This window comes from Diospyros lotus, chromosome 2 (assembly GCF_014633365.1).
Source record: "Diospyros lotus cultivar Yz01 chromosome 2, ASM1463336v1, whole genome shotgun sequence".
Taxonomy (NCBI): domain Eukaryota; kingdom Viridiplantae; phylum Streptophyta; class Magnoliopsida; order Ericales; family Ebenaceae; genus Diospyros; species Diospyros lotus.
In genome coordinates, this window is record NC_068339.1 from 24,288,221 (window position 1) to 24,300,036 (window position 11,816).

At 36.9% G+C, this 11,816-nt stretch overlaps 1 protein-coding gene across 2 annotated transcripts in view; it reads left to right on the forward strand.

The window, feature by feature from the left end:
• The window catches only part of LOC127794934 (uncharacterized), an 81,407-nt gene extending 69,932 nt beyond the window's left edge, over nucleotides 1-11,475 (forward strand). Inside the window, exons 8-9 of one of the 2 annotated variants that reach the window (XM_052326259.1) lie at nucleotides 10,108-10,164; nucleotides 11,249-11,475. In XM_052326259.1, coding sequence (XP_052182219.1) covers nucleotides 10,108-10,164; nucleotides 11,249-11,314 — 123 coding nt within the window. In that variant the 3' untranslated portion in view covers nucleotides 11,315-11,475. Of the gene's footprint in view, nucleotides 1-1,393; nucleotides 1,405-10,107; nucleotides 10,165-11,248 lie in introns of those variants that run through there. The other variant, XR_008021719.1, reaches the window with a different exon arrangement.
• Nucleotides 11,476-11,816: the final 341 nt, after the last annotated feature.

Genomic DNA, 11,816 nt, shown 5'->3' on the forward strand with positions numbered 1-11,816 from the left:
TTAACTCACTTGGGTTTGGGTTAGATGATGATGATGTGTAGCTTTCAGGTGTTGGTAATGAAGAAGATCTATTATTCACTCCAAACCTTCAAGACTCAGTGCCCCTTCTGAATAATAAATAAATATGTTTTTTATTTGATGAATAGAATATGTGGTGTTAAAAAGGAGCGCAATTTAACTTATAGGTTGTTTCAGGAGTTTAGAGGATTTCAATGTTTACATGGCTTGAATTTTGTATGGATGAACTCAGATCTAACTCTCTGCTGATTGGATCTAAATTTTTGATATGTGAAATTGTCATTAATGCATATATTTTATCTTCTAGATTTGTAGTTTGTTTTAGGAGTTCAGAAGAATCTAACATTTACAGTCTTGAATTTTGTGTCATTGTATGGATGGGTGTAGATTTCGTTTTGATGTTTTAGTGTCTTTTTCTTCTGCCTCCCAACTCAAGCCGTTGGTTAATAATTTTAATAAGTCGGAGTCTGCTCCTGATTATTCTCAAGGTTACCTTCCCCCATTTTCTAGGGTTTCTTTTTCTTCGTTTATGATTGATCATTATTTACTTTGTTTTCAGTCAGATTCGTTTTATTTTCTGATTCAAGCTTATTGTTGAGTCATGTCAATTGTTTGATAAGATTATTCTCTCTTTTTTGTTGTCGGCTGGAGGAGGTTTAGTATTTAAATTTTAAAAAAAATGAAATAATACCCAATGACCGATTGTTTCCTTATGAATGGGATTGCAGTTTTCGTGGGCATTGTATAATCTTCTTCTTTTTATTTTTTTAGTTTTTGTCAGTTTTGGTTTTTGTATGTGATGTGCCCTATGTTGATGAGATGAGATTATGTTGTTGATGATGCAGAAGAAGATGTGCATTTGGGTGTTGCACATCAGATGTACAAGGCTGGAAATTATAAACAAGCTCTGGAGCACTGCAATGCTGATTATGAGAGCAACCCACTGCATTTATATTATCAGGTCTCTTAACCTTCTGCATTTTTAATTAGTTTCAAAAACCTAATTTCCTCTTTTCATGGTGTTGCCTAAGTTCTAGAAAGTGATCAGCTTCTTTTCTTCAGTTTCTTTTCTATCTTTTTACGCAATGCTCTTTCTTAATATTTCACTTAGTTTGCTCGGACAAAAGTTTCTAATGTAATTTATTGTTCATTCAATAATGAAGAAGGATAAATGAAAACCTTATATGTGCAAGCCACTATGTGGACATATGTTTATGTATGGAGAGAGGGAGGGTTCAGTAGAGAACTAATTTTAACACACAACTACTTCTTATATATAGATTCTTTGAGAGTATAATATTTTATTCATTCCTATCCTGAGATTAAATTGACAATTTTCTGGTATCTGAATGTTGATGTTTTTCTTCTGTTTTAGCTACGTGATTTCGAAATGTGCATTGCTAAAAAATGAGGAAGCACTTCGAATTGAGCCACACTTTGGAGAGTGCTATGGAAACATCGCAAATGCTTGGAAGGTAGTGTTATACCTGATATAAGTGCTATTATGTTCCGTACAAATAGGCTTTGTACCAAATTTATTGCTTTTATATTTTGATTTATAATATTGGTGAACATTATAAATTTTATATATTTGTTTCTTATTTGAGTTTTATAGAGCATTTTAACATAATACATATAAATTATAATTGTATTTTAATCTTAATATATTATTTATACCGTGTCTTTAGGCACAGGTATATGCTAGTTATATTATATTAAAAATAAAATAAAATATATTTATTATATATATTTATTATCTTCTACAAAAGTTTTTGCAAATATATAATATATATTATATGTTTGCTACAATGTTTGTAGATATATAATATATATATTTTATTATATTATTATTAATATAATTATTATAAGAAGAAGGCAGTAAAACACTGCCTTCTTTTTGAAATTGTAATTTTAGCATCCATTTATACATTGTTCAATTTGCCTAATTATATATTTATATTTATTTTATTGTATGTAATTATTTCATGATGGGTTTGTGATTTGCTAGGTAAAAGTTTTGAGTTGAATAATTAAATTTTTAAATTTGTTTAATAATATTATTTTAATTTAATATAGTATATTTGTATCTCTTGATAATAATAGCAAAATTTATTTATTTTTGTATTGAAAAAACGTCGTGAGATCAACAAAAATAATCAATCAAAGTTGAAGTACAATCATGTAATGGGTTCAAAAGCTTTTGTAGTATATATATATATATGTGTGTGTGTGTGTCTATGTTTGTATATATGTGTGTGTGTGTTTTCGGATGTGTATATGTGTATATATGTGTGTCAATGTGAAGAGGACTGCGTGAAAATGGTGGAGTTTTGAGTCTTAGACTTCAAATTTCGAGCAACATTATCTTTTTTTCAAATGCTAAGCGTTTAAGCTCTATAACTTTTAAGCTGTTTGGCTGAGCCAAACACTTTAAAGCAAAAGCTATTGTAGCTTTTAAGCTGCTAGAGCAGCTTATAAGTTGTCAAACTGCTTAGCCAAGATTATCTACTTCTTGTTGTTGTTGCTACTGCCTATAGTCTATCGAAACGACGAAGCCTAAAGATTGAAGTTGAAAACTTGAAGCGAGGCTACAAATCGCACTATGAGTTTGTGAAAATTGAGTCTGAAGCTTGAACTATGAAGTAAGCGCGCTCGTGGGCAAGGGAGAGAGAGTGGCATTGAGATGTGGGAAAAAGAATTAAAGATGAAGAACATGCACTGAGCTAGTGACCCAGATTGGAGGAAGAGTGAGAGAGAATAGGAAAAAATGAGTTTAATTGGGATTCTGAAAGTCCGAAAGAGAGAGAGAGAAGGGGAGAGGGAAGTGAAAATTGGGTTTAATACATGAGTTTAAACAGAGAGCTGATGGAGTTAATTGGAAATTACTGGATATTTGAGATCATCGTCGGAGGTGGTGGCGATCACGACTGGTGAAGGCAGCGAGAAGGCCTGCACAACGGCACCGAAAGCTGCGGGCAGCGACAAAGGGTCAGCCTAAGGTTGAGCACGCGACGGCTGGCGGCAAGCTCTACTGCCAGGTCCAGCAGCAGATCGACAACGAGCACGGCCGTGGCAGGAGACCAAGCGGCGGCGGCGGCGGTAGAAGACGATGGCGGCCGAAGGAGAAGCTGACGAGGAACCTTGCTGAGGATGGGTCTTTTTGGCAGTGGATCTGGGTGTCACTGCCACTGAAGCGAGCGAACCATCTTCCGACGAACAAATTTGTTGATTGTGCAAGCAGATCTAAGGATTGTGCGAACAGATTTGTTGATTGTCCAAGCCCAAATATATCTTCTTCTTTTTTGGGCCAAGGTTTTCTTCAACCTTTCCTCCTCTTGTGTGCCGCCGCCACCTCCCCTTTCTTTTCTATCTTTCATCGCCTCCTTTACTAGCGACCAGAAAACTTCAACCACCTGTGACATATATACCACAAGCCTTGGCTGATTTCTCACATCCATAGGAAACTCGAATTACCACAAGCTCAACTCTTAGTGCTTGTGGACCGTCCATATGATATATGACACATGAGATATTGTCGCAGAGGAGAAAGATTGAACAGAAAGCGGAGGTTTTGAAGTCTTGAAAGTGTTGAAGTCTTTGCCCTAGTCTTGAAAGCATTAACGTGGATAATACAACCAGATAGATGTTTGATCTCAACACAGCTATACAAAAACTATTTTAACAGTTGCTGCTTGTTCGGATGCAGTATTGGAACCCAAACGTGGGTTGGGAAACTGCGAGAGGAACAAGGGTAAGGAAAATGTGAGGAAGAAAGAGGATTGGGTCTGCCCAATAGTGCATTTTTGTTTTCTGTCGTATGTATTGGGAAGAACGATGATGAATTGATTGCACTGAAAATCATTCAAACACAAGAGTTTGCCTTGTGTTCATCTAATTTTAAATGAAGTAACAATCCCAGCAAACTTGTATGAATACTCTTCTGCCCATTTTCTCTTTCAATAAATCTTTCCTTATTAGTTCATGTCATTGTTAGTATATATTACAGTTCTTGTTTTTATTTTTATTAGAGCAATACCATTTATTTAAGACATTCCCAGAGAAGGGAGAAGACTGTTCATTTGTTTATTTTTGGTCAGTTTATTGATACCAAAAATTAAAAAAACAAGGGTAATTGTTATATAAGAAATTGTATATTTTTTAATAACTTATTTAAAAATAATTTATCTATAAATTTGACAGTGAAAATGCCTATTTTTTCAAAAATAATTTATTTCTTCTTTGGAAGCTCGTGATAATAGGTATATGGTAATCTTTTCATGTTATGTTAGCTTAATTTATTCTATTTAATATCTAAATACCAAATTTGGTGAGTGATTGAACCCTATTAAATTTAACTTATTTTTAAAATACTCTGTAATATTTTTAAAAAAAATTAAAATCCATCAAATAATTGTTTTTCTAAAATATATGTTTATCCAATGTTTAATTTTTAAATACATGCATCAATTTATAAAGAAATTCTTTTTATAGAACTATAAATTATTTTATAAGCTCACCCTATCCACATGCAGGAGTACTCCCTTGTCCTCTAGTGAAAAGTCACACTAAGTATGCGTACTTCTCTTGACATGTTAGATCAACCATTTAAAATTTGAAAATAAATTAATTGCTGCGCGTATCGCCCTACAAACTTTTTAACTCGCAGGTGGGGCCCTCTCTGTACCAACCCACCCTCTTTCTCCCATACGCATAGGGCCTTCTAGTTCATCGCTGTTCCTTTCTTGGAGATGAAGTCAAGAGATGCTTGTACTGTGGAGGTTGCCAGGTGTCTTAGCTGCTATGTGGTCAGCTAGATGGTGTCGGAGTGGGCCGAGCCCACTTCCGATACGGACATGCTTGGATTTGCATGGGCCGGGCGCAGCGACAGTGGCAGGCCATCTATGGCCCTTGAATGGCCCGTTAGGGAGGTCCTCTTCTGCATCTCCGAATGGGCCCAGCCCAGCTTGCTTGTTGCCCTAGCCCTCTTGGATGTGGCCGTCATCATGGTCGGCGACGTCCGACAGAGGGCGGGTGCCTTCCTCTCAGCGTACTCGTAATGCCAAACGTCCACGTCCTCTGCCGTGAACCGATCGGTCAGGACGGTTATCTCCAGCGGCCAGAATGGCAGCTCCCCGATCAGCTTAGTGGTAGTGAGCTTTAGGTGCGCCTTGATCTTGTAGAAGTGGGTCGTGGTCCTGATGTTGAAATTCTCGAGCTGGTAGGTGGCGCTCCAGGGGTACTCCTCCTTCATGGAGGCGTAGGAGTTGCCGTAGTACTTGAGGTTCGCCGAGCATGTGACGGGGAAGACAAATTACGCCTGTTTGGTGTCCTCTCCGGTGACCCGGTTGTTGTGGATGACGATGTCGATAACATGTCGGACGTCTACACAGCTACGCTTGCCACCGAGGATAAGATAAAGGCATTGGAGGTTGTCCAAAAAAGTGACGCGAAAGGTTATTGTCTTAATAGGGATGGGCTTCTACATAATTTCGAAAAATATTTTCAAAAGCCTCCTAGGGCTTATGAACCCGAATTTCAAATTTTTCACACGTTCTCGTGGACATACTTGAATGGGCAGCAGACAATGTCAAGCCCGAGCGAAGCAGACCCAAGAGCATCATTCTAGAAGGCCCTTCAAGGACTGGCAAGACTTGCTGGGCAAAGAGCCAAGGCCCGTACAATTATTACATGAGACACCTCGACATGGACCGACACAATGATGACGCTTGGTACAACGTCATCGACGACGTGGATCCTCAATACCTGAAACACTGGAAGGATTTTATCGGGGCAAACAAAAATTGACAGTCAAATTGCAAGTACACAAAGCTAAAGCAAATAAAGGGTGGGATTCCTTGCATCATCCTCTACAACGACAGGCCCAAGAACAGCTATAAAGAGTTCCTCGAGGAGGATGAGAACTCATCCCTGAAGAGGTTGACTCTGAGGAATGATGACTTCTATTTCATCTCCGACCCCCTCTTCTCAGACGGAGTCCGAGAATTCACCCCCGAGCGTGAAGGTTCAACACGCCATATCCAAGAAGAACAGGAGACGCCGCCATACCGTGCTCTTTCTCCTCCAAGACAGCCCTCAATAGCTTTTCTTCAATGACACTTCCAATAACATGCATGGCCTCTTCCCATGTAGAGGCGATGATGCTACGAGTGATACCTGCGAGAACTGCGTCAGCTAGCAGCAATTATACGAATATGAGCACTTAGTTTTAGCATAAAGAATTAAATTATTTTAATTTAAAAATCAACAATTTTTAATAAAAGTCATAAAATGTCTATAAATCAAATTACACAAAATTAGTGTGATATAACAATAATATTGAAACAAACTTAAATAAATAAATGGAGATGAAATAAAAAAAATCTGCATTTATATTTTTTCAAATTCTTATTGTCTGGAACCAAATCACTCAAGATTTTGATTAAAATAAAAAAAATATAATCTTTCATTGATTTTTAATTGATTTCTATATTCCCATATATTCTGGATCTGAGCTTATAAAATAATTTATAGTTCTATAAAACGGATTTCTTTATAAATTGATGCATGTATTTAAAAATTAAACATTGGATAAAAATTTTAGAAAAAAACAATTATTTGATGGATTTTATTTTTTTTAAAAATTTTACAAAGTATTTTAAAAATAAGTTAAATTTAATACGGTTCAATCACTCACCAAATTTGGTATTTAGATATTAAATAGAATAAATTAGGCTAACATAACATGAAAAGATTACCATATATCTATTATCACGAGCTTCCAAAGAAGAAATAAATTATTTTTGAAAAAATAAGCATTTTCACTGTCAAATTTACAGATAAATTATTTTTAAATAAGTTATTAAAAAATATACAATTTTTTATATAACAATTACCCTTTTTTTAAAATTTTTGGTAAAAATAAACTGACCAAAAATAAACAAATGAACAGTCTTCTCCCTTCTTTGGGAATGTCTTAAATGATTGGTATTGCTCTAATAAAAATAAAAACAAGAACTGTAATAAATACTAACAATGACATTAACTAATAAGGAAAGATTTATCGAAATAGAAAATAAGGCAGAAGAGTATTCATACAAGTCTGCTGGGATTGTTGCTTCATTTAAAATTAAATGAACACAAATCAAACTCTTGTGTTTGAATGATTTTCAGTGCAATCAATTCATCATCGTTCTTCCCAAGACATACGACAGAAAATAAAAATGCACTCCTGGGCAGACCCAATCCTTTTTCTTCCTCACATTCTCCTTACCCTTGTTCCTCTTGCCGTTTTCCAGCCCACGTTTGTGTTCCAATACTACATCAGAACAGGCAGCAACTGTTAAAATATTTTTTGTGTAGCTGTGTTGAGATCAAACATCTCTCTGGTTGTATCATCCACGTTAACGCTTTCAAGACTTCAGAATCTCCGCTTTCTGTTCAATCTTTCTCCTCTGCGACAATATCTCATGTGTCATATATCATATGGACGATCCACAAGCACTAAGAGTTGAGCTTGTGGTACATCGAGTTTCCTATGGATGTAAGGAATCAACCGAGGCTTGTGGTATAAATGTCGCAGGCGGTTGAAGTTTTCCGGTCGCCAGTAAAAGAGGCGATGAAAGATAATAAAGAAAGGGGAAGTGGCGGCGGCACACATAAGGAGGAAAGGTTGAAGAAAACCTTAACCCACAAAAGAAGAAGATATATTTAGGCTTAGACAATCAACAAATCTGTTCGTACAATCCTCAGATCTGTTCGTCGAAAAATGGTTCACTTGCGTCAGTGGCGGTGACGCCCAGATCCTCTGCCAAACAGACCCATCCTCAACAAGGTTACTCGTCGGCTTCTCTTTCGGCCACCATCATCTTTTGACTCCGCCGCCTCTTGGTCTCCTGCCACGGCCGTGCTCGCTATCGATCCCCTGTTGGAACTAGCAGTAGAGTTTGCCGCTAGTCGTCGCGTGCTCAACCCGAAGCTGACCTTTTGGTGCTGTTGTGCCGGCCTTCTCGCTGCCTTCACCACTTGCGACCACCACCACTTCCGACGATGATCTCGAATATCCGGTAATTTCCAATTAACTCCATTAGCTCCCTGTTTTCATTGCAATTGCAGCGTTAGCCTCTGTTTGAGGCTTGGGTTTTAGACATCTCTCATATTATAATTGTTAAAAAAAAAAGGAAAGAAAAAAAAGAGAAAAAAATGTCAGAAAAAATCCTGAATCATCTGAAAAAATTTATGTTATATAAAAAATTTTAGTCATACCGAATTTTGGTATAAAAAAATCTAGATAAAATTATTTGATATTAAAAAGTTTAGTATATATCATATTATCTAAAAATTGATATTTTTATTTACAAAATACTATAATTGAAATAAGACTACCTATATATATATATATATTTATGTACAAAAGCAATATAGTGTTTTGTTTTTGATTTGATTCTAAAGGTGTGTTTGATTGCATTACCTAGAATTTAATTCTAGGTAATATTGTCTAGAAAATAAAAATCACCCCACCCCCTTGGAAAATGAATTCCATGGAAAGAAACTTTAAATGCTTGTACCATACTTATTTTTCTATAGAAAATTGAAGAGTGTTTGATTGCTTTCCATAAAAAATGTGTAATAATTACATATTTTCTATGAAAAATGTGTGCAATCAAACACACTCTAAGTGTTTTTTGTTTGGAAAGAAAATATGGCTTGTTTTGTTTGTCCTATATGGGGCTTGCAAGCCATAATTATGTATATAATTCGTGTAATGCATTCATCGATTTTGGAATCATCTCAGATGGTTGCACTGTCAGTTCATAGTTTTATCGTTTGGGACTCTGACAATGAAATGAGGTTTGAATCATCTGAGTGTCTCAACTGTAACTTAGAATGTAATATCTCGAAATTTGAAAATAAATAATAATTATTCAAATCGGTGTTTGATGATATTATTAAATATTTGGGAATTTAAGAGGAGGTATTTATTTATGTGGCTTTGAGGAAAATAAGAAATTAAAGGTAATTAATTAAATTGTTTGGAAATTTAAGACAAAATATTTATTTGTGTAGTTTTGAGGAAATAGGAAATTTAGATACTTAATTAAATTATTTGGGAACATTTATGAAAATAAAGAAAAATTAAAGTAAATTAAATTGGGTGATTTTTAGAAGTTTCGGGGTGTAAGTGAAATAAGAAGGAATTGGAGTTTGGGGGTGTGTGTGTGATTAATGGAAAGTGGGGGTGCTGAAACTTGATTTGCGGAAGTGGCCGCAAATCACCTTAAATATAGTTGAAGGCATATATAGGTTGAAGGAGGCGTGTGGCGCGAGCGGTCGTGCGCAAAACGACCAGAGGTTGGACGCGGGGGTGTGCACGCGAGGCTGGGATTTTGCTGATTTAATTTGGCCAGGGGAGGGGCCGAAACGACGTTGTTTCGGCCCATGGCGGTGGCAGCTTGCGCGGTTGCTAGTTGCGCCACGTGGCCGCGTTCTAACCACCTTTTTTGCACCATTTTTAAGCCTATTTCAGGCGTTTCTGAAGCAGCAAATAGAAGGAAAAAATTGAAGAAGAAGCAGCGGCGCCGTGATGAAGAAAATGGAAGAAATTAGTGAGAAAATTCAGATTAAATCAAGTTTAATCGAAGATTTAATTTGCCAGGTATGTAGAGAAGCTAGTAATAAATATTCTGTGCGGTTGGAATTTCGTTTAGAGGCCAATTTTATTAATTTTGGTAAATTATTGCGATATTGCAGTTTTTATAATTTTTACCACTTTGGAACAAAATAAGCCTAAGGATATCTTCGTTAACGCAAGTTCTTTATTCCCTTTGTGACGTTCCTTTCGTTGTCAATTTATTTAACCTCCCTTTGTCTGTTTTGGTCGTTTATTAATTATAGAATTTTGAGTTGTTTGATTTAAATTTAATTTATTAAGCTGTCTTTGAGGATTTTATTAGTGTGATTTAATTTAAAATAAATATGAGCTTTATTGGGATTTTATTTGCAGTACGCCTATGTGGGATTTTAGATGGTCAAATTATTTATATTACATGGTTAGATTTAATTAATGTGAGTCATGATTTTATTAATTGCTAGAGAAATATTTTACTTCGCAACGGGAGCACAAAAGAGGCAGAAATCAGGAGATTACAGGCAAGCTCCTAACCCTCTCCTCATGATCTTTAATTCCCATGAAAGATCCCGTAATTTCTTGTATTTTATCCTCTCCCATACTCTAATTCGGTGCCTAGCATTGTTTATTGAATTATTATTCAATTGTTTAATTTAAATGAAATCTGAGTCTTCTAGAATTTTAATTGTTGAAAGCCTACGGGGGTTTATATCGCCCCTATTCCTTTCGGAATGATGCCGAACCCAGATTGGGGACTAGGTTCCTAGACGTACGGGTTTATTTACAATTTTTCTTGAATTTATTTATGGTTCGGTTAGAGTTATCGAGCAGTGGGGCAGGGGTCAGTTGTTGGTGACGTTGGGGTAGACTATTGTACGGCCCTGATGTGGATTATCGGGTGGACACTCCTAGTCACTGGCCATTGACCGATGCTGGACACTACTAGCTAGCTCTGCCAGTATGTGATTTATTGCATGATTTGATATGTTGTATTACCGTTCATGGTTTGATATGCACATGGGTACGAGTTGCATGTTGGGATATTCATTTATTAAGTATGCTTGGACACGGACATTCTAGCTTGGTTAGGTTGCATCTAGCACGGGCATATGCATCGCGTGTGGTTTACTATGTGGGCGGAGCATGGCCTGATGCCTAGATGTATGGGCGCCAGTATATCACGTTGATGCTCACTACGCTATTGCATTTTTATGTGCATTGCATGGTTACTGGTAGTTTTTAGTTCTCGGACGGGAGGACCGTTCCGAGAGAGCCTATGGCTCGGGTGTCGGGAGTACCGACACGAACACATGGGTGACGGGAGCACCGACCCGAGACAGCGCGTGCAGGTTTGTTGGAGATTTATGTTGCCTCTCAGGGCAGCGACAGGTTGGTATGGGACTTGGGTGCCGTGTGTCTTATGTGGGCTCCAAGGACTGGTATGTACTTTTATTATGCTATACTATTGCGTGGTAGCGTCTCATGATTTGTGTGTGCTTGGGAGTTGGTGTCTTGGGAGAGTTTATTGGATCTATACAGCCTTCAGCCTTTCTTTTCTTTATGCTTGCTGACTCTCTCGACTCACTTTGCTTTCCATCATTCCAGGTAGTGACAGCATGGGCCATGGCAGAGAGCCAACTTAGTGGCAGAGTCGGTATGGTGTATAGGTAGTCCCGTCAATCTGATGGTTGAGTAGGATTTACTCTATTATTCTTACTGTGCCAGGTTATTTCTCAAGTCTCATGTATGTCGACACAGGAGTCTGTATCCATTTATTTATCTTGTGACCGCTCTATTAGCGGGATACTCGTAGTGCATGCATATATATATAGTTTCGCTTCCGTTGTTCTTATTCTTGTGTATGCATGCCAGGGTGGTTCTGATCTTGTGTCTCATTCTTTTTCCTTCCGTAGGCGCTCCCGTTCGGATAATCCGAGTGTTTGGGATATCTGGGTGAGGGTGCTTACATAGAAGCTATGGAAAGATTCTGTTCTTGCATAAGCTTTGATGGAAAACATTGCAATTTAACGAAACAATATTTTTTTCAAAAAAAATTATTATAACATGTGATGTGGATGGGTTTATGTAATTACCCATGATTGTTCAAATCGAAGGTTCCTTCAATGCCAGAATCATCCCTAACGAGTCCAATTGTAATACTCAATATTTTTTA